Source organism: Cricetulus griseus, chromosome 3 (assembly GCF_003668045.3).
Source record: "Cricetulus griseus strain 17A/GY chromosome 3, alternate assembly CriGri-PICRH-1.0, whole genome shotgun sequence".
NCBI lineage: Eukaryota > Metazoa > Chordata > Mammalia > Rodentia > Cricetidae > Cricetulus > Cricetulus griseus.
Window position 1 is genome coordinate 68024888 of NC_048596.1, and position 23071 is coordinate 68047958.

Sequence of the window (23071 nt, forward strand, 5' to 3'; positions counted from 1 at the left end):
GAGATGTCATTAGATGAAGGAAGAATGCAGGACAATGTCTTATTAAGAGTTAATGGAAGAAAATTAATGCTAATTTATTCTTCATACACACCATGCAATTTGTTAGAAAGTAAAGGAATAGTTTGAAATTCTTTGGTCAATTGATGGATTCCTATTTTAGAGGCATAGAAATGAAACTCAACATTAAGCAGACAAATACTCAAGCCCACAGGCTACATAAATGCTGAATAAAACCAGCCCTACAATGGAACTCTGAAAAGCACCGGGTACCAAGCCTAATGAATGATTGAATATGACCTTAGCAAAATCCCTGGAGTGTTGTTGAAAGATCATTTATTTCCAGCTTAGATGTCAAGATGGACTCTAGTAACCAGGAAAAAAAAGAGCTTGAGTGGGTACTTACTAAGTTCTAAAAATCTTTATAACACAGTGAATTAGACTAATCATTAAAAAGGCTTCTCTAGCAGAATTTCAAGCTATCACTGTGTGGACTTGCAGCTTAGGCCCAGGGAAGCCAAATTAAAAAGATAGTAATTTCTAAGACATGAATGTATCAGTATTCTGCTTTTGTGGAGTAGAACTTCAAAAAGTGAGTATATATGAGCTGATGGAATGTATGTTCGTCATGCTGATACTGTTGTGAGAAAGACTGAAGACCAAGTGTTTATAAATTACTGCCTGGTTTTCTAGAGCAAGCCATAAAATCCCCAAATCTAGTTTTCATTTTTTAGAGAAAACCATTTTCTTATTTTCCTGAAGAAATAGCACATTTTTAAAAACAGTGTAGGTTGAAAGAGGATGTTGGATCTCCTGGAATTGGAGTTATAAGCAGTTGTGAGCTGCCTTATGTAGGTGTTTGGAACCAGTTTTCTGGAAGAGCAGAAAGTGCTCTTTAGTGCTGAGCCACTTCTCCAGCCCCTGTGTTATTTTTATATCATGTTGTTATTACTGTATCAGAAAGTGATCAACATTTCAGTGTCTTAATTTTTTTATTGTGTATGAGTGTAATCTCTCCATTTCCCCAAAGCCGTAAGCATTTATTGATACATGATCCAGCAATTATATATTCTAGAGAATACCAGACTAGCTTAGAGAGAAATATGAAATCCTCCGGCTGACTGGGGGACTTCATTGATGCACTGTGGATGAAGTAGTTTGTTGTCAGGGAAGGTAGCAGAGTAGAAACTGAACTGGGCTGGTTCCTGCTGTGCTTCTTGCTGATTTACAAAGGAAAGACTCATGAGGAAGAGGCTAATTGTAGATGAGCGTGGGTGCTTCAAGTTCAGATTTGCTTCCTAACCCCTTGCTAATATGAAAATGTCAGGACTTTGTTCCTGTCTAATTTTAGTACATCCTGGCTAAAAAAAATATTAGGATAATTTCTAACCATGGAACTTGGAGAGGCGGGACACAGGGAGGAAGAGTAGAGGAAAGAGCAGTTTATATTCCATATCCGCCTGCCTTTCTGTAGCAGCATCTAGCCCTTAATCTGTTGATTTGCTGAGGAAATAAATTTAGGTATACAGAAGCAATGGTATTTAGGTTTTCCTTCAAGATCTGTAGAAGCCTCATTGGAGTTTGAATGGAGAAAAATTTTAATAGACTATTGCACTGAGTGAAAGAACCATGTACAAGCTTTGGGAGAAAGCCTAGCTCTGTGAGGGATAACTTACATCTGTGTGATTTATAAAGGGAACATTGGAGGTGTTACAGTGAAACTGCTTTTAAGCTGTTTTGAATGAGAGTAATATTTGTTATTAATATTTGATATTTGAATGAGTAGTTATAAGTAAGACACAGTATTTTTGTTGTTGTTGTTGCTTTGTTTTTTTGAGACAGGGTTTCTCTGTCCTGGAACTTGCTCTATAGACCAGGCTGGCCTCGAACTACCAGATCCTCCTGATTCTGCCTCCTGAGTGCTAGGATTGAAGGTGTGTGCTACCACTACCTGACAAGTGTTTATCCTCTTACAAACCATAGGAGGCTTAGAAGCAAAACTCTGATTCCGGGTGAGAGCTTCTTGAGTCAAATAATTGATAATATAGTTGCTCAAGAAATAGGATAAAGTTCCACGTAGACTCAGAGTTATGCCAGTTATTATGGTTATTGTTTAATTAAAAAGTTATTAACTAGATTAAACTAAAAGGCCAAATTCTAAGTATCTTACTTGCTATGGAGTAAGCTGTTTTTCCAAAGATTTGTTCATTTAGTGAGGTGGCTTTCCTATGGGATGCTCCTATGATAAAGATGCTACATAAACAGAAGAGATCATTTTGTTGATTCTAATTGACTAAGGAGTTACAACAAATGAAACAGGTTATTTTTTTAAAATTTATTTAACCTTTATTTTTATGTACATTGGGGTGAAGATATCAGATCCCCTGGAACTAGAGTTACAGACCGTTGTGTCCTGCCATGTGGATGATGGGAATTGAACCTGGGTCTTTTGGAAGAACAGTCATTGTTCTTAACTGCTGAACCACCTCACCAGCACCATGAAATAGGCTATTTTTGAATTTGAAATTTAGTTGACTTGTCTTGGTTCCTTTCGTTGCATAATTATAGTAGTTTGTGTTTAAACTCTGTTTAAGTGAGGTGGCATACTTCTTATTGGTTAGAGTTCTTGTTTGGCATGTTTACCATCCTGGTTTTTATCTTTAGCACCAAAAAGTCAGCAACTCATTTAGTGAATCTGTTGTGTAGTAGAGTAAGTATCAAAGGGATTAGATCTAGAGAAACCACTTTGCTTTCCTCTCTTGAAATCATGGGAATTCTATAGGGAAACTTGCCGGGTATTGGTGGTACATGTCTAATCCCAGCACTCTGGAGGCAGAGTAAGATGGATCTCTGTGAGTTCGAGGCCACCCTGGTCTACAGAGTTAGTTCCAGGATAGTCAGGATCACACAGGAAAAAGAAAAAAAGGTAAGCTTTAAGAAAAAATAGTTTTGTTTATTTGGTTCATGTATGTATATCCACGTTGGTGTGGATGTGCCATGGCAAGTGTGTGGAGGTGAGGACATCTCTCAGGAGTCAGTTCTATCTTGCCATCTTTGTTGGTGTCAGCCACCTTTTCCCACTGAACCGTCTTGCTAGTGTTCAGTACTTTAGCTTTTAAGTTCCTTCCTTCTCATGCAGCTCAGATACCATAATGCTATAAACTGGCTGCCATAAACTGCAGACATTTCTTTCTCAGAGTTCTGGAAACTGGAATTCCAAGACCAAAGTGCTGGCAAGGTATCATTACCATTATATTTTTACATTTATTTATTTTGTATGTGTGTGACACACATGTGGAGGTCAGAGGACAGCTTGTGTGCTTAGTTCTTTCCTACCACCATGTGGGTTCCAGGGATTGGATTCAGATTGCCAGGCTTGGTGGCTGGCACCTTTACCCACTGTGCATCACCAGGCCTGTCCCCAGGTTTGTTTTATCTTGAAGTCTTGTTCCTTGGCTTTTAGGTGGCTGCTATCTGTGTGTTCACATGAGCTCTGTATGTGAAAGAGAACAAACACACAACCTCTCAGGGTCTCTATGTGAGGGCACTGATCTCATGACCTCTCCTAACCCTGGTTATTTCATAAAGGCCTCACCTACAAATACTATTGTATTGGGGCTTAGGGCTTCAATGTGTGATTTTGGGGATGGAACCAGCAAACATTCCTGAAAATTCAGATAAAATGAACAAGGCCTACAAAATAGGTTTCTAGTATGTATGAGGACATTACACACTCCATATGCTAAGTGTCAGTTGTTGGGTAACTTGGTGGCTCTTAAACCAAGGTATCTATTAAAAAGATGTGTGTGCATGTGTAATAAAATATTTGAAGAAAATGAGTATTTTTTTAATCTGAACAAACTTGTGCTTGGTGACTGATTGTTTCTGATATATGTTTGATTATTCAGTTTGTATCCATTTTACCAAAGAGGTGACTTGACCAATTAATTCAGAATTTAACATCTTATTATTTAGTCTGCTTCCATCTTACATGTAGAAAGGTAAGATTAAGACAAGGTCCAAGGAATAATCATAATACTCTAACGAATCTTCCTCTGAGTCTTCTCTGCCCCAAATATATGCAACTGACTACCTCCAGATGACCCATTTTGTCACTTTAAAGCTTTGGGCTTTCAGATGCTTCTCTTCTGTATCACAGAGACTCTCCAGTATAATTTGTGGGTCTGTCCTTTTGTACCCCTGCCTTGGCAACCTGTCAGTTTGTCCTGTAACTGCTTATCCTGCTGATGAAAAAGGGTTTCTTTTTTGTTTTGCCTTTTTGTTTTGGTGAACTATGGCATAAACCCTAGGGCTTTGGGCATGTGAGGCAAGCATTCTACCACTGAGCCCCATCTCAGCCCAGAAACTGGACTTTGTTAAAGGTGCTAGCACATTACCTAACATGTGATAATTAGTCAAGGCTGCTTTACTGTCTGTGCATTTCTTTGAAGCAGTTTGATAGGTGGAGAGAATCAGGTGTGGACTCTACCCAACAGGGTTGTGAATACATCGCAAGCAGCTTAGTCCCAGATAAATATTCTTTCCTCCAAGAACCCTTCTTCCCACTGGAGCTAACAGGTGAATCGTTCAGGATTTTACCCCTCAGTGCTACCATATTAATGTATTCAGTTCCACTGAAAGGCATTTATATTGTAGGAGTGATTAAATGAGTGTTGAGGAGTAAGAGAAAGAACATCTGGAACAGGTGGGCCTTTCAAACATCTTTTAAAACATCCGGTATAACACATTCCCTAGCCTCTAACTCTCACTGGTGCTGAAGCACCTTTTTACTTAGGGAATGATGAGTAGATGCCACAATGCTGGATTTTCAGATGTTTTCTTGTGTTTCAGAGTGCATGGAAGAACACCTTTCAGATTGACAACTTGGTCTTTTAAGTAGTAGTAAATGGTAAGAAATGTAGGTGTGGTGTTGAAAATGTTAATGTGCATGTATTTGAACTGAAAACAAATGGGCAAGGTTAGTGTGCACTCTTTTTCATTAGATCTGAGCCAAGGCATGATTCCAAGGTATACCAAACGGACGTAAGATCACGAAGCAATGACTCAGTAGCACTGGGTCTAATGAGAATAGAGTTGGACTTGGGTTTTACTGGCTAGTTAAGAAGCAGTGTACTGACATGTTACAGCTAGTTTCTACTTTGTATTATTCCGTCTTGATTTCTTTGATTTGAGTCACATTTCTTTGCTTGCTGTAAGTTAACTGCCATTTATATTGTTTGATGTTGAGTAATAGTAGTTTATCCAATTTGTCCTTAGTTTATGCTGGAATTAACCATAGAGTGTGTGAAGGTGCAATGACCCACTTGTTTGTGCTAGTCTAGAAAATATGTCTTCAAACCTTCTCGTTGATGAAGTGAATAGCTTCAGAGTGCCTAGCATGGCTGTAGAACTGTCAGAATGATCAAGCTCTGCTGCTTTTTCTATTTAATCCCAGGAAATTTCTTATCTTTTTTGGTCACCCCACTCCCACCCGAGTCTTGCTATGTAGTTCTGACTACTTGGAATTCACTGTATAGAATAGATTGGCCTCAAACTCACAGGGAGCTTCCTACCTCTGGGTCCCTACTTCTGGGATTACAGGCCTGTGCAATGAAATGTAGCTTTTGAACCTTTATTTTCTTCCTGAGCATCACTAGTCCTGGCTGCCTCAGCTTTTCAAGTGTTGGTATTATAGGTGGTTGCTACCATGCCCAAACAAGTATTTGTACTGTTTTAAATACATTTCTTTAATCCTGAGATCTTTTTAGAACAGACTGATCAAGGTGGTTTCACAGAACAATGATTGACTAACCTGGCTTTTACCAAGTCTTGAATTTTTTTTCTTTTGTTTCTCACCTCTAAATTAATTTTTAAAAATAGGAAGTCAACTTCTCATTCATATTAGTTATCCCCCTCCCCATACCTGGGATCAGACCTTAGACTTCATGTATGCTGGTCAAGCACTTTACCACTAAAGCTAATCCCCTCCCCTCTGTAGTCATGTCTATCCCTTTGTGCTTCAGGTATGGATGTACTACACCTGCAGGAAAACGCCTACAGAACTAGCAGGGAAGACAAACACAGAGCCAGGTGAATCTCATTCCTCTTAAAATGCCAGTGGTGTGGATGAAAACAAAGACCTTTGTTTTTGGCTACAGTATATTGACAAACGCTGAAGACAATGAAGAGATTCACAAGCTTGCAGACTGGGTGAATATGCTCATGGTCCTCTAGTCCCTCCTGGTAGACCCAGAGACAACATTTCCTCCTTCATATTTAAATCCAAAGGATTCAGGATTTAGATTGTATATGTAAGCTCTGTGAAATCATGAACTATATACCTGGTTCCTCAATAATGAATGAAAAATGCCCTTTTGGGGGGAAAAGGAAGAATATCAGTAATTTTTAGCTTATCAGAATGGCCAAACTAAAAATAGGTTTTCTTTGAGGCAGTTTCTTGTATGCTAGACTCAACAGAGAAAAATAATTTGGCTTTGTATTGCAAATGCTAAATGAATTCTAAAGAATAAGAAAAAGCTTGAAGTGGTTTTTACTTGAAAATAGAACATGTGAATATAGTTTGGGAGTATAGTTGAAATGTTTTCTAAGTTAAACATAGGGCAATATGAAAACACTGTTCCTTGTTTTTAGCTGTTTTTGGTGGAGTAACAGGAAAATTGTTGTAGATAACTAGTTGTGTGATAGTGACATTAAAGTCTACTTCAGTTGCCATTATAAATACATTAGAGGGTATGTTTTTTTGTTAATTTTAAAAAATAATTATTTACTTCTATATGTATGAATATTTTGCCTGCATGTATATATGTACACTATGTGGGTTGTTGGTGCTTGTGGAGGTCAGAAGAGCGCAGAGTCACTGTTAAGTGGTAGAAATCGAACCCAGGGCGTCTGCAATATCAATAAGTGCTCTAAACTGCTGAGTAATCTCTTCAGCCCCCCAGGTTTTGTTTTTGAAGTTTAGTATTGGGATAATATGATTGGTTTAGTAAGTTTTCATATGCTAGCAAGTGAATACCTTTGTTACACTTTTTCCTTTTTATTTACTGTGAATAAGCTTCAATATCTCCTTTTCATCCTTGTGCTTTCTTATAACTAATAATAATAATAATAATAATAATAGTCACTAGGAAATTTTGAAAAAGGTTACTACTGAATAGTTTGAATTTTCAAGTTTTAACTCTCACTCTGTTCTTTTTAGCTTTTAGCTTGCCTTACCCAGAGGTCTTCTATCCAGTGAGTTGCAAGCGTGACATTTGCTGTGTTTTCAGCACCTGTCAACTTGGAAACCAGGGTTTGTGCTCAGGACGTAGGCTTACAACCCACACTTTGTGGTGCACAATGCCGTCCCAGCTGGCATACTTTCGTACCTCAATGGTGCTAGACATTCGGTTACAAAGCGGCACAGCATCACATGTGCAGAATTCAATAGTCATTCCTCTCCAAGCTGCTTGCAACTCTTATTTTGTATCAGAAGAGTGAGATTGGTATCATTAAATTCCCTGCTGTGGTTATTTTTCAATGAAAATAAATTTAGTTTATTCTTGGATTAAAAAATGCAATTTTCTTCTTTCAGAATCAAAATGCTTCAAAATTGGCTAAAATATGTTTTATATATCTAGCATACAAATATTATAGCCCTAAAGTTGTAACTTATTTTTATAGGTGGATAAAAGCACAGGAAAGAACAAAAGGACTAATGTATTATATCCTTTCATAGGTAGGGCTATTAGTTGTAATTCAGTTTAGGAAAAATTGGAGAATTTTTCTGAGTGAGACCCACATATGAAAATTGCCCCATGACGAACTCAGAGTTTTGGCCTCAGTTCTGACCATATTTTCCAAAGAAAATTTTTGGAAACCAAAATATTTACCATATTTACATATTTTCCAAAGAAGTGTTTTCTATCAACTTGCTTTCAGTAGCCAATCTCTTTGGAAACATTTCAGGTGGATTTGGTGGTGTCCATCTTCCCATAATCTATTATAAGCAATTTTAAAAGGTTTTGCTTGGGGAAAAAAAAAGGTCTTTTCAGATGTAGAAAGAACAGTGTGAAATGTGAGTGACTGGCTTTTAATACAACAGTGTGACAAAGAGGCCCAGTGGCTTTTAGAAGCCGAATAAAGGGGTTGATACACAAGCATCTGCATACTGGTGTTGGGCTCGATGTATAACATGTCTGACATTTGGTTGTTCACTTTGTTAGTCTAAATAAATTACTATGGTTATGCTCTTCTAATTTTTAGTGATGTACTTAGACATAGGTACAGATATTTGTGAAAATTAACAGTTACTGGCACCAACTGGAACTTCAAAACTTAGTTCTTTTTTGTTTGAACATCGCACTGATCTGGTTCTAAAGGCATAAAAATAAAACACCCACTAACTGCTTTAGTATATATCAAATGCAGCCTTTACCCTTCTCTCCACAGATGTGCTTAGGTGAACACTTCTTTAGCTTGTTGATACAAGTTATAGTTGGTTACACCCTTTCTTAATAAAATACACCCTGATTGTCTCCTGTTGCTTAAGAGCTGTAAGCTTGGAATTGGGAAGCTGTAACAGTAATACTCAGTGAAGGATACATGATGCATACTGCACACACAAACAGCACTCTATTTGCTAGTCCTCCTTTTGGGGGAAAGCCAAAAGAACCAGTATTGCTTTATCCCTGGGTCTCATATTGGTCTTAAAGTAAGAGACTAAATAATCCTTGCATTTTATACTTTCCGGGGTGTTGCATGGTTTTAATCAGGTCGGTAGTTATTCAGGATAATGGCAGAGTTACAAGTGGTTGTTAGATTTGTGAACTTATTTCTGAATTGGCCTATGCATTTGTGTTTAGGTGTCTGGTTGTACTCTAAATCTGGTTCTGATTTGGTTGACCATTTAAGCATGAACAAAGGTAGACAGTTGAACTCCCCTCCATCTTCCCAGCTGCTGCTTACCTAATCTTAAATTCAGTTGACTGGCTTTGGGGCTATTCTGAATTAAACAAAACTTTAATTCAACAACCTTGTGGATAGGACTTTTTATAATAAAAGAGCCATTGCATTTAACATTAAGAATCAAATGTGTGGCAAACTTTATGGAGGACTGACATAAGCCTTAATTTAGTGTATGTCTTTTTAGTCTTGAGGATTGTGATTTAGATAATTACATTGGTTAGTTCAACTCCTTAAGCAGGAGTTTTAGTCAGACTAACTAGGTAATGTCAAGAAAGGCTAAGAACCAGAAAAATAGGCTGCTTGGGGTTGGAAAAGAAGGTGTTAGAGCAAAGGAGCTGCCCATAACCCCCATCTTTGGAATTTCATGAGACTAACATGGTCCTGAAAGCCACAAGAATAATGGTTGCAGTAATTGTTTCCAGGCATAGGACCCCTGGCATCTTGATTTTTTAAGTTGACCTGATGAACTAGTAATTGCAGGGATAAACTGAATGTTTGCCAGCAGGAGTCACTCTAGGTCTCCCAATAAAAAGTTAGTGCATTAAACTATCCTTACAGTGCTTGGTGGCCAAAGTGGTAGTATTGAGATAAGGTGGTTTTCTGGAAGGGAAATGACATTAAGTGTACCTTCTTTTGACAGAACACATGGGTTTTTTTGTTTGTTTGTTTTATTTTTGGTTTTTGGAGACAGGGTTTCTCTGTGGCTTTGGAGGCTGACCTGAAACTAGCTGTTGTAGACCAGGCTGGTCTCAAACTCACAGAGATCCACCTGCCTCTGCCTCCTGAGTGCTGGGATCAAAGGTGTGCGCCACCACCGCCCGACTCACATGGTTCTTCTTCCTTTCAAAATTGGCCTATAACATGTTTTAAAAAAAGAAAATAATGTGTTACAGATATGATGGTCTTTGTATTCTGTATATTAGGACACTTCAGCTTCCTTGGGGTGATCTGATTGTGTTCACATCATCTCTCTGAGTTGAACAGACTTCTTTTCTTCTGATGAGCATCTTAATCTTATGGCAGAATCTCTGGAAGGAACTGTAGTCAGGCTGAGTGAGATTAGCTCATGCTTTTCTGAAAAGAATAGGCCCAGTGTGGTGACAAACTGAACTATTTCACCAATAGCCATGAAATCTAATAGTTTCCCAAGTGCACACAAATTCAAAAAGTTAATTGTTCATTTATGTTTGATACTGGGATTTCAACATTGGATTAAAACCAATTAAATGTTCCTAGAAGCAACAGAAAAAGTTTCCTGATTTATGAATAGAACCATTCAAACGGTGCAGACACAATCCATGTAAAGTAATGAGGTGTTTTGTTTTTTTGGCAAAAGGGAACTCAAAACAGGCATAGGGACTTAAAAAAGAAAAGCAACTCTAAAAATCTCCTTTTAGATACAGGGTTAATGACAACACATCAGCAGGAAGAAGTGATAGGAAATCTAGGGCTTCGGTTCACAAGGAACATCGTCCCCTCCCCCAGGTGAGCTGCACAATGAAAATACTCTGCTTATTCTATCAGGGTTACATTCCTGCACTTAAGTCAACATCCTAAGTTACAGAACTAAACATGCCCTGCCTCTGCTTAGCAACCGCAAATCCTTCCTTCGCCAGTTGCATGTATTTTGGATGTGGCATCTGAAGTACAAATTCCTCTATTACGATGGCACCCAAAGACTGGAACAGTGCTTTATTATCCTGAAGTGTGGCCGCTCCAGAGCCCTCCCCCAGCTCCTTGCGGTCCTGTTTGCCTTAGATATGATCCCTTCTTTTAAACTGCTAAGCCTAACCCGGAAGCTGGCCGTCCGTAGCCCACGCGGCCTGGGTTTCGGTCCTGACTCGTGTGGGTCTAGTTCCCGCGGCCGGGACCCCAGGCGTGAGGGGCGCGCGGTGCGGGTTCTCTGGACACCCGGCAGCCGTGCCGGAGGCGCGTCGCGACCGCCCCCCACCACTCCCCGCCCACTGGCGGCTGCGCGCACTGCACCTCGTAGCGGCACGCTGGTCGCCCGGGCCGCGACGCCGCCCGCACAGCGCCGCTGAGTTCACGCAGCCGCGGTCGGGCGGCCCGGCGACAGCACTGGCGGCCTGGCCGAAGCCAGTTAAAGGGACGAGTTGCAAACAGTTCAGGAAGTGACAAGTCGATTTCCTCCTCCTTGGGAGCCGCTCGTACAAAGCGTTCGGCGCCGGCAGGAGAGCGTGTGCACGGCAGACGCAGGCGGGCAGCCGGGACGACTTGGCGAGCGCTAGCAGTGACGGCCCCCGTCCAGCGCGCACAGTAAGCGACCCTGCTGGGCGACCGCGCCTGGGGGCTGGTCCGGAGCGGTGTCGGTGCGTGCTCCCTGGCGCCGGTGGGGGAAACCCGGCTCGCTTGCGCTGTTTTCTCTTTTCTTCCCCAATGCTTCTGGCTTTCTTCCCCCCTTTCTCCTTGTTAGGCGGCAGATCGGGTGGTTTCTGCCGGCGCCCAGTCTCACTCGCCCTGGTGCAGGCGTGAGACTTGTCAGCGCGCAGGCGGGGGAAGAATAAACCTGGCGCTGCAGAAAAGTCTGTGCTCGGCGGCCCGAGCAGCTGGCCGCGGAGACGGCTGCGTCCTGGGCAGCCTCCTCTGAGGCTCAACTTGAGCCCCGGCTGTGGCAGTAGCGAAGGCGCTGAGCCCCGAAGTTCTGCATCGTTTGCAGACAACTCTTTTGTTCGCGGAAGTTTACACCAGCCTCCCCCGGGATGCGGGTGCGCAGGGACGACTCCAAGGCTGCCCGACTGGCCCGAGAAGTGGCGAAGGGGGTGAGAGGGTGCTTTGCCTCGGGAGGGGAAGCCGGCGGCGTGGCCGCGGCCAGGACTTGCGGAGTGGGGGGGTCGCCTGTGCTGGCGTGGTCTTTGCACATGGCGAAGAGGGCCGTCCGTCACAGGATACCAGTCTAGTTACATTTTTGCCAGTCCCTGATTTGCGAGCTGGTGGAAGTCAGGTTCTCTACTAGGGGTTTCTCCTGGTGGAACCAGGACGAAAGTGGCTTGGAAACCCAGAATCGTAAGAGGGTCTGTGATTTGAGTTGCCCCAAGTGTCTTCTCGGGCAACCCCTTTCCTCTTCCCAGCCCCTCTTCTACCCCTGGACTACGGAAACAATGCTTGGGGTGCGGGATAGGGCTCTAGAATTGCGTAGTCAGGCTTGCTCTGGACCCTCGTCTTCGGACGCTCCATGATGCCATGCGTGCTCCTTCAGACCGCCGGGTTCATTAACACGTACTGTACTTAGTACCATGGCGAACAAAGAAAACCTCTTAGAGCATTTGGTGAATGGGATTCTGCCTCCTATAGGCCACACTCTTGAGTATTCCATACGGTAGAATCTGGACTCCGTGGTGTTGGGAAAGTGGCCCCCGCCGTGGGTTGCATTCCGGTCCTGGCCCCTGGGCAGGGCATTTGTGCCGCTGCCGCCGCCGCCGTGGTGCTTGTCTTCCAGGAGTTGGTGCAGATGGAGCCAGGCTGAAGGTTGTTCAACAGGAACAAATGTTTGTTGAATTGTTGGACGGTGGAGAAAAGGGACTGTTTTCTGTTGACTCCCTCAGAGTTGGAATAGCATTGTTTATTGGCTTAGGAAGCCACGCAAACGTCTTGTGCTCCTTCAGCTTATTAGCAGACCTCCAAATGACATACTAGCATATGTGTTCCCAGCAGTCTCCACGCCTGGAAGGGGGATCCCTCCTTGCAGAATCCTAGACTCTAGTTTAAAAAGATTTGCTTAGGTCTTGGAAGAGAGTGGAATCTGCCCACCCATGAAACTCACTGCTCCTGACTGGGCCAGGTTTTGCTTTCATTTTAATTTGTTCACTTAGCAGGGATTTATCTCAGTTACAGTTTTGACAGTGAATTGAAGGTCTGGAGATATTTCCCTACCACCACCTGCCCTTTGTTGTGCATTAGATTAGTAGAAAACAGCTAACTTGTTCCAGGTGATAGGCCCCTTTTAGTTAAAGAAGGTTTGAGTCATAAGTTAAGTAACTGTAGTTGTAGACCCAGTGGTGTGCTGATCCAGTTTCTGGATGCTGTGGTAGGCAAGAAATTTAAGCGGCTTGGGGAATGCCTATGGTTTTCTCCCAAATGTCCAAACAGGGAACATGTTGCTCTTAAGACCAGTTCAAAGCTGCTCTGCCCAAGGGCTTGGTATTTTCTTCTTTAGAAGATGAGCTTGTTGTATGTTCATTTTAACATCAAAGCAAGCATTATGGAAAAGCTGGCTGTGTGATTGCTGCAGAAGTGGACTTTAAGATTGTTTAAGGCAGGATAAGTAGGTAATTCACTGTTTTGAATGCTGATTATTCTCATCAGTTTCTCCCCCTTAATTTCAGCATAGCAGGTATTGATATGGAAAGAGCATTAGATAGATACTTCAAGGTCTTCACAGGGGAGTCATGCAACTGAATTTACAGGAAGCCCTGGTATTTCCTGGTCTCTCACTGTCTCCTTCCATCTCTCCTAATTTTTCTTTTGCATCCTGTTGATTGCTTCAATATCCCTTAGCATCCCCATCCTTTAGTTCTGTAGAAGCTGGTTTGCTTTAAGTGAGTCCCTTGAGCGTTTGACCCATGATAAAAGCTCAGCCAAGGCTGTCCTAACTCTCCTCCACTTCTGGGGGAAGCTGTGTTTAAATCCTGTCAGCAGGGGGCACTGTGGAGCAATCTGGTGTCTGCAGAGCTCTTTAAAATGCACACCCTTCTCACCCACTCTTCAGCTGGCACTGAGGACTGAGGGCTGGGTCCACAGACTCAGTTGATATGCCATTCAGGCGAGAGATTTTCTAGGATTAAATAATGCACAGTTTGGGAAGCTTCTTGTGTGTGCCAGAGAGATAGAGGGAGAGAGAGAGAGAGAGAGAGAGAGAGAGAGAGAGAGAGAGAGAGAGAGAGAGAGAGAGACTCAGATCAGCACAACCCCCATCATCACCACCACCACCATGCACACCTCTCTGATGTGTAATAAAAGAAACCTGCAGGCATAATTTGTTATGTAATATGCTGATAGTACAAGTTTTGGTTTTAGATGGAAACCAGATGTGGACAGACTCTGTTTAATTGATCCAGCAACGAGTGTGGGGTGTGTGTGTGTGTGTGTATGTGTGTGTGTGTGTGTGCGTTAATAGATTAAGTAGTTCTGCAAACCCCAAAGGCGGTTTGTTTTTGTTTTAACTTAAGGGGACAACCCCAATCTTAGGGCTTTCTTGAGGTTTTTGCCTCTCTGCTTTTGCTTTGCTGTAGCTGTCCTTTTTGTAGACTCCTCCTCTCTCGAAAGAACCGGTTTGCTGCCAACACGAAGCACATGGCTAGGTCTGGCTGGGCTCAGCGCTGCTTAGCTCTGCTGGGCTCCATTCCTCCTATCCTTGTCCAGCTGCTGCCCTGCCCTCCACAATTCGAAACAGAGTCTGCCCAGGGACTTGGGTGCTGCCAGAATGCTGAGTGCTGTCCTTTCTTAAATATTGTCCCGGAAGAGTTTGTGTTCACACTTGTTCAATGAATACATTTTTCCAAAACTCATGTGCTCACTCTCCTTCTCTGATTAATTTCTGTTTGTTTCCTGCCTAACTTCATGAAGGTTTTTTTTTTTTTCAATACATCCCAGTCATCTTTATTATTCTTCAGGATTGGGGGCACTGCTTAGTAATAGCTGACCCCATTAACAGTAGCTTCATTGCTTGCTGGGATGTGAACTTTAGAAACAAACCCAGGGGCTTAGATATGCTGATGTGCCCTGAGACTTGCTTAGAAAATTTTTGTTTTAGTGCACTTTACATTAACATGATTAATGACCAAGCCACTGAAAAGTATATTCAAAAGCAGTTTCCACTCCCTTGAGTTCTTCATATGGTGAAGTAATTTTCCCTGCCAAACAACACTGTTTTCAGGTAACTCCTTGACTTAACACAGACCTCTAGTGCACATGGTTTTGGCTGAAGGTTTAGCCTTTGTACATTTGAGGTTGTGGTTTTGATGGTGTCTTGTCTTAATCTTAAGAAACCTGGGCCACAGGGAACTTGTATTCTTGTCTATGAAAATGTTCTGAGGTTCTGAGCAGAAACTAATGCCTTGCTGATCAAAATGGGAGAAACTTGGCTTCAAGATGTTTTGGAGCGGGTGCTGGGAGGCTGTAGCCAAGGACAAAGTTGTCCCCCCCACCCCCAAGCGAATGGTGACACACTTGAGCTTTTCTGGAAAAAAAAAATAGAGATGTCCTTGATCCCCACCCCCCACCCCCATGGTAGTTGTTAAATGCCAATTGATTGAGAGGGAAAATGCTGATGGGTGGGTCTGAAAGCCGCCTAAGGAACCCGAGAAAATAAAACCACATTTGAAGGACTCTGGAAGATTTTGCATTTCAAAGGGTCTACCTTGTAGACTTTCACATCACGTCAGGGGTTACAGAGAAGTGTGACAGGCACCCCCACTCTTTTAACCCGTCTCTCTCTCCTGCTGTGGGGGCTGTAGGGGAAGCTGCCTTTTGCATGGGGGATGGGAGCAGTGTGGCCAGACCTTGCTGGGACATCGTGGAAACCGGAGCACCTCAGAGGCATTTGTGAGTCTCCAAAGGGCTTTTTTTCCACTGCATCACTCTCAGGCGGGTGACAGCAAATCATGTTGGTAAACAGCCCATTTGACCCCAGGATGGGATGGTAGGCCAATGTGTGAATCTTCTGCTTGCTCTTTTCCTTCTCCCATTGTACAAAGAAGCAGATTCTCTCCCAGCACTGATATAATGCTGTCCCCAAGGCTGTAACCCGAAGGAGCTGCAGGCTGGTGGGAGACTCCTACAACACCCATGGGTTGTGAAAGGCACTCCCTGAGCCTGGCCCCCTTTCGTACAGCCAGCCTGCACTTGCACTGAAGAAATGGAGGCTCCAAGAGGCCAGGTATCTGGTCCAAGGCCACACAGCTAGAAGGCAGAGAAGCCAGTAGCATCTGCTGAGTCTGGCTGGCCCCAAAGCCTGCTTTTCCCTACACCATGCTATCAGTATAAGTGATACAAGCTAGAGAACGTAGAGGCAATAAGTTCTGTTTTATCTCAAAGCATAAATTTTGTTTAGTCTTGTTAACACAGCAGTGAAACTTACAAATTTTAACTGCCCCCCCCATGCTTCTCCCTTTCCTATCTGCCCCCCCTTCTTTCTTTAATTGAACTCTGAGTTGTATCTTCTGCAGGCCCAAAGGCAGGGCCTTAGCTGGGAAGACTAAGATGTTTTGCTTGAACTTTACAAAAGACAGATTCACAAGAAAATGTAATTATTCCCAGTGACCTTCTGGGGGAAACAGGAAGTAAATTTGGCAGCTTCAGCCTCACCATTTATTCAGATTCCATTTCTTCCACTCAAGAGATTGTTAAAAGGGTTTTCAAAGGTGCGCTTGCGTGTGCGTGCGTGCGTGCGTGCATGTGTGCATGCGTGTGTGTGTGTGTGTGTGTGTGTGTGTGTGTGTGTGGTGTGTTTTAAATCTGGCTTTGTAATTCAGATGTCTCAAAGTAAATTATGTTGTGGTACTTGCCACCCCAGGTTTGTAGAGTATCATATTTTGTTTACATGTCTGGAGTAATCAGAGAACACAATTACACATCTTCCAGCACAGGGGAACTGAGTCTGCCCCTGCCAGGGCTGGGCAGAGACCCCTCATCCCCAGACAGATGGTTCTCTGCTGGCTAGTCTTGTGGATGTGCTGTGGGGGCGTGGCCTTCAGCAAGGCCTGCCTGCCTAGGTCTGCGACCTTTCTCTCTCTAAAGAGTTTGTGGGGGGAGGGCTAGCTCCCAGTGTGTTGAGTTTCTAGGTGGCAGAGCAGTAGTCCTTATGCATGACTGTGAATTACTTACTGTAGAGGTTTCAAAAAATCCAGTTGCCTGGACTCAGGCCTGATTATGTCACTACTTCTGAAAATGGCTAGGGCTGGGGGAAGGGATGAGGACTCAAGCATGGGTATTGCTAATGTTCCTGAGTTGATTCTGTTTGACATTCGAGACCAAGGACTGGGGCAGATCCCACCATACTCTGGTCTCTTTAGCTGGGGATTAAGGGCCTTCTTTTGCAGGAGTAGAGCAAAGCCTTGGGAATTTTCCACTGCTGCCTTGTCTCTGTGAAGAAGGATCTGAAAGGTACCCACCTCTGGGCGAGGTGCCCGTTGTGGATGTCACCCAGGTAGTTCTTGTTTCTGTTGTGGGCACCCAGTCCCTGTTTAGGGTTCCTGAGATCTCTGCAGTACCTTCCTCAGAGCTGGAGAGGGCAACAGGCTGCCCAGACTGTGGTTTCAGGCTGGTTCTCAAGCAGGCTTTTTCTGCATTTTCTGGAGGTGCAGCACGTGATGCTCCCCTTGGGTTCAGGGAAGGCAAGATGCAGTTTAGGTCCAGGGCACATCTTGGTGATCTTTCTCTGACCCCATGAAAATGAGGGTCAGACCTGGTTGTGCCTCACAGCTCAGAACTGTCTTCCTGCTGCCATCCTTAGGATTACCATGTGTAGATTTGGCCAGTGGCCTTGGCCAGCGAGAGCTCCTCTCACCTCCCAGTTCAGACTTTTGGAAGAGAGATCCGGCACTCAGAGGTAAGATGACTCCTGTGATCACATGCCAGTCCCGAGAGGAGTAAGCCTGTGTCTCTGGAATCATTACCCTAGTGCTGTGTTCTTTTCCCAGCCTCAGACCATCTGCTTTCACATGGGTCAGCAGGCTGACCTTCAGTGGTCCTCACCCAGTCAGCTCAAGCTCGCTTGCTCTCCGGTGACAGTGCCTGCCACAGTCTGCTTCTCTGCTGGTGTACCTTTAGCCTAGCTGAAAGGTAGATAGATAGTTCCATGTGCTCAGTCAGTACTCTAGTGTTCCCTGACTTGGAGATGGGTCTGGATTTGGGGAAGATGGGCTCCAAGGAAAGCGTGTTGGCCTCTTGGCCCCAGATCTGTGTGACAGTGAGTAAGGTAGTTTGGGCCTAGTACAGGACAGGGAGAGGGAAATTATCCAGGACAGGTTTTTCCACTTTTCATCCTGCAGACATTGACTGGGCCTGGCTGAGTGTCCAGCTTGGAGGTGGACACCTTACTTCATTAGTACTCGTTGCTCAGTGTACTGGCCCTGTGTTGTTGCTTAGAGGACTCTCTTGCCTTCTTGAAAAGGTGGTTGGGGTTTGATCTCAGTCCTATACTTCTACCATGCCCATACCTTCCCCCTCAGTGCAAGGAAAACAGGCTTTCTGCTGTAAGCTGTGTTCGTTCCTGCTGGTTGGCTATGTGGTAGGTCGCTGCTGTCTGCTCTATTCACCTTGTCCTGTGGAGGCCACCTTCCCTCCCAGGCTGAAGCACAAAGTGCCCTGCCAGACAGAGCACAGCTGGAAGAGGCCTTGCTTGTTCTGGCATTCACACTGGCCAAGGGCCTAGGATTGGAGGAAGGTTCCGCGGGCTAACTGAAAACAGTCTTTATGCATGTTTAGAGGTGAAAGCTAATGCCCCTTGCTGCTAGCCATCCTCTGGGTGAGAGAAGAGGTCTATCTCTTAGGGCCAGTGGATGGGGTGTATGTCTATGTTCTGTGTCTTTAAACAGTGTAGAGAATTCAGGGTAGTCCCTCTGGCAACGTTTTGGGGACTGAGCCTTGGGAACTCTGTCTCCAAGAAGTCCTTCTAGCAGCCATGTGACTTTCCCAGGAGTAAGGTACTGGGCACTGTACTGCTTCCTAGCCAGACCTAATTTGTCTGCTACTGTCTCTGGGCCTCAGACTCCACTGCTTGTTTGCTTGGCCTCAGTGTTTTTAGGAGGATAAGTTGAGTCTGTTTGTGAAACTTCTGACAAACGGAGGTGGGACGGTTGGGGTTGTTTCCACATGAAGGGATGTGAAATAGGAGATGACTGGTAGACAGAGGTCATCTGTCATGGTCCAGGGCAGTGTACAGTGTACCGGGGCCTTTTTATGGGAGTGGGAAGAACTGGGCACAGTTCAGTATCACAGGATCACTGAGGAACTTGGAGCAAATTGCAGGTGAAACCATTCCCATATCATTTTAGGCAAAGACAGCATTCATTTCTGGGATAGGTGCCAAATTCAGATCCAAGGACTGCTGTATGCTGACTGTGTGCCCTGGAGCAGGTAACTCTGCCTCCTTGGCTTTCCTCATCTGGAATATGATAACCTTCACCCTGTGGGTTGGGTTCATGTAGATCCTAGTGGCCATTAGTGACAATTGTGTCATTGGGAGGACAGTCAGAGGACTCTGGGTCATCTGGTAGAGGGCACCAGGCAGAGCAGGGAAGCCTTGAGCCGAGCTCTTCTAGATGGGCCTTCAGTTTGACCTGATACTTTCTGTCCTTAGGGCTTATGGCATTTTCAGGAAGATGAGTTGAAATTATGCATTATAATTTGGTTTGTCCTGTTTTAAACAGGAGTTAAAAGGAGTGAAATCTTTTAAGCTTTCTCTTTAAGAAACTTAATCTTTGTTTACCAAAAGTGATTTCTCTGGGTTCATAGAAAATTAAATGTATGTATGTATGATGATGATGTGGCCTCAGGGTCTTGGCCCCTCTCTGCCTGACCACTGTGAGTGGATTCTCCAGAAACCTTGGCTTCGTGCCACTCTGGACAGAGGGTGATGGGCTCATTTATTACTTGTCAGACTTGGTGTTGGAGTGCCCAGTTGATGCCATTGATAGGTGCTCCTTCTCTTTGGTTGGGGCATGGTCTCTGACGACTCGTCAGCACCCTCTTACTGCAGGTTGTGTGGTTACTTGGAGCACTCTCCCCGCTTCCTCTAGAACCCCCCCTCAACCACCACCTGAGCATGAGCACGGTCTCTTCAAGGAGCAAGAGTTCACCTTGAGCCCTCCATCCAGTGGCGCAGGGCAGAGGCCATATCCTGGAAATGTCTCTGTTGATGCAGGCTGCCCATTCCTTGTGTGCATGTGTGGGTCCACACGTGTGCCTGTGCATATGCAGGTGGAGGCCAAAGGTCTACTTATTGTTCCTTAGGAACAATATTGTTCCTTAGGAACTGCTCATGTTTTTTTTTAAATATAATTTATTTTTATTTCATGTGCACTTGTGTTTTGCCCGCACATATGTCCATGTGAAGGTGTCAGATCCTCTGAAACTGGAGTTGCAGGCAGTTATGAACTTCCATGTAGGTGCTAGGAATTGAACCCAGGTCCTCTGGAAGAGCAGCCAGAGTTCAACCTCTGAGCCATCTCTCCAGCTTCTGTTCATGGTTTTTATTTGTGTGCGTTCTCTCTCTCTCTCTCTCTCTCTCTCCCTCCCTCCCTCCCTCCCTCCCTCCCTCCACTCCCTCTCTCTCTCTCTCTCTCTCTCTCTCTCTCTCTCTCTCTCTGTGTGTGTGTTTGTGTGTGTGTGTATGTGTGTGTTGCCTGCCATAGTGCACATGTGGAAGTCAAAGGACAACTTCATGGAACTGGTTCTCTTCTTTTACCTTTCTGTGTGTTCTGGGCATGGAGCTCAGGCTGGACCATATCATTGGCCCTGGTCTGCCTATTTCTAGCACTTTTGATCCCTGTGTCTCAGGAGTATACTCAGCTTCCTGAAGAGAGGTTGGAGTAGACAATTTTTTGTTTTTTCATTTATTTGTTTTGTCAAACAGTTTCCCTGGACTGGATGCAGACTTACTATGTAGCTGCGGCTGGCTTTGTGGTTCTCCTGTCCCAGCTCCCAGGATGAGTCCTAGAATTATACCACCATACCCAGCCAAGTAGATTTCCTGCTTTACTTTCAGCAGTTTTGAAGGACATCCCTTGAGAGAAGAAACCTTTTTTTTTTTTTTTTTTTATGGGATCCTGGAGGGGCTCAAGTTCCATGCTGTGGTAGCCCCTTTCCCTTGGAGGCTGGCTTTAGTCTTCTATCTTAACTGTGTTCCCTCTTCCAACTTGTCACTGTTTTTGTGGAAAGCACAGAACCTGTCTGCCATAGTGATGTTACAAGGGTTCAACTGAGTTTGTCAGATCTGGCAAGTACCTATCTGGCACACTATTAGACCCCCCAAGAGCTGAGAGATGAAAAAAAAAAAAATCAAATCCTGGCTTCATAGCACTGAGGCTTGGGTTATGGTAGTCAAACTGCAGTTGTTTGTAGAGTTTCTACTGAGTGCCACACAGTCCTGTGGGAGTCAGAGGAAGGTCACTAAGATACAGCTGAAGGGTAGAGGCCAGGCTACCTTCTGGGAGGAGGTGGCATTTCACTTGGAATGCCACCTCAGGAATGTGGACAGATGAAGGTGGGGACAAGGAGCTAGTTAGGCCAGACAACAGTTGTCTGTGTAGAAGGTACAGCAGCAGCAGGAAACCATCTCTCAGACACTCGGGACCCTGAGTACCAGGGTGAGAAATGTTAGATGGGAAAAGCTGAGCTGGTCAAGGCCAGGGTGGCTTTGGAGTACCAAGTGAAGGGGTCTGCACTTTGAGCCCCCAAGGGTTGGGAACTGGGAACGCAAAGCTAATGCTTGCAGGTTTGAAGGCTCTGTGTTTGGGGAGTGGCAACACAGGACAGGCTGGGAGCCACTGTGTGACCTGGGAAGGTTGTAGTCCACAAAGGCAAGTGGCAGGAGAGGGCCAGTGGTAAGCAGTAGGTGCTTGGACTCCACTTGATGACTAAGACCCAGGTTACATTAGAGCTGGGCCTGTCCATGTGGATATCATCGCAACTCTGGAATGCAAGCTAGAGGCTTGGGTCTGTCTTCTCTAGTAGGTTCCACTAGGTGCTGTCTTCTTGTTGATTCTGACTGAGGGTCCTGCCCGTTTGACCTTAAAGCAGGCTCAAGACTATTTCTACACTGCCTGTATGACCAGAGTGACATGGTTTAGTTTATTTTAGTCGCAATGAGCATACAGTGGACTACCTGGGACTCGAAGGATCGGCTCACATCTCACCCGTGCCTGTACTGTAACAGTGTTTCAGCTTGGCATGAATTAAAGAGTTGTGATTCACCGTGAAACAACCCCAACCACCACCACCAAGGGGAAAAAGCATCTCATGGTGTTGATGTGATTGAAAAGGAGCTTCAGTGCCCCTTGGGCTCTGTCAAAGCATGCTCTCCAATGGTGGGGGAGTTGCTGACACAGACACTGGGAAATGGCCTGCTCAGGTCACCTGACTGCTGGCGGCTGGCCCTTCCGAGCCTCACAGCCCTCAGATGCCAGCCCAGATTCCAGGCCCAGTTGACTGTGGCATGTGACTCTGGCCCAGAGGAGGAGAAGGAAGGAAAATAAGGAACCTGTGAGGAGCTCAGCAGCCCGGCTTGGCCCTTCGGGTGTCTCTTCCAAGCCCTATAGGGTTTGCTCATCATCACTGACTCCTGAGGTGGGATGGGGCAGTGAAACTCCATCCTGTTCATCTCATTCCCAGGAAGGCTAGCAAAGGCCTCAACCTACTTACTCCAAGAAAGGGAGAAGACAGATTGGTCCTGGCTGAACCTACATTGGCTCAAAGGTGAGCTGTACACTGCAGTGAAAGGATGGCATGGCCAGAATAGGAGGTGAGACCCTGTGTGACTCGGATGGCCAGGTTACTCAGTGCAGTAGGCCACAACTGAATGGAGTGTGACTTGCTTTGGTGAAGCACTTATTCTTTCTTTTAGGTTGTGTGGATTTAGGGCATAGCCTTGTGTGTTGTAGAAAAGTCGGCAGGAAGTTCACAGTTATGTAGCGGGATTCTCACTCTGCTACATAAGTGCATGGCCAGCAGTCTGCTCTCTTCCCCTGCAGAGAGCTTCCTGGCCTGGTAGCTTCCTGCTGGGCTTTGAACCAAGGTGACATGCATGACCCAACCCAGTCCTTCCCCTGTATTTGGGAGAAAACAGCCAAGCACAGCCACTCCTGTCCAGATTCTGGGGGGATTGAAGGTGGGAAGGGACCTGGTAACGTGGGTCCTGCTGGACTTCAAGGACCCCTGGAGACCATCTAGTTTTCAGTGCTAAGCTGAGGAGAGAGCTGAGCCTGAGAGGCTGAGTGCCTGCTCCCTGGTTGGCCTTTGTTTAGTTTTGGGGTGTTGCTGCTGGTGTCAGCGTTGGCTCTTAGCTGGTTGTGTTTTGTAGCTCTGGAGAAGAGGGTGGTCCTAGTGACCTTTTCTTTGGTTGCTGATAACCATGGTAGACAGACTTAGG

The 23071-nt window shown here is 44.8% G+C and overlaps 1 protein-coding gene across 5 annotated transcripts in view; it reads left to right on the forward strand.

The window, feature by feature from the left end:
• Eef1akmt2 (EEF1A lysine methyltransferase 2) overlaps nucleotides 1–23071 on the forward strand; it is a 77763-nt gene that overhangs the window by 28676 nt on the left and 26016 nt on the right. For 2 of the 5 annotated variants that reach the window (XR_003484035.2, XM_035442157.1), the window contains exon 7: nucleotides 6021–8534. The exons of 2 other annotated variants lie outside the window; for them this stretch is intronic. Coding sequence is in view for 1 of the 3 variants with exons in the window: in XM_035442157.1 (XP_035298048.1) it covers nucleotides 6021–6091 (71 nt within the window). In the remaining 2 variants the exon portion in view is untranslated. Of the gene's footprint in view, nucleotides 1–4848; nucleotides 4907–6020; nucleotides 8535–23071 lie in introns of those variants that run through there. One more of the 5 variants, XR_003484037.2, reaches the window with a different exon arrangement.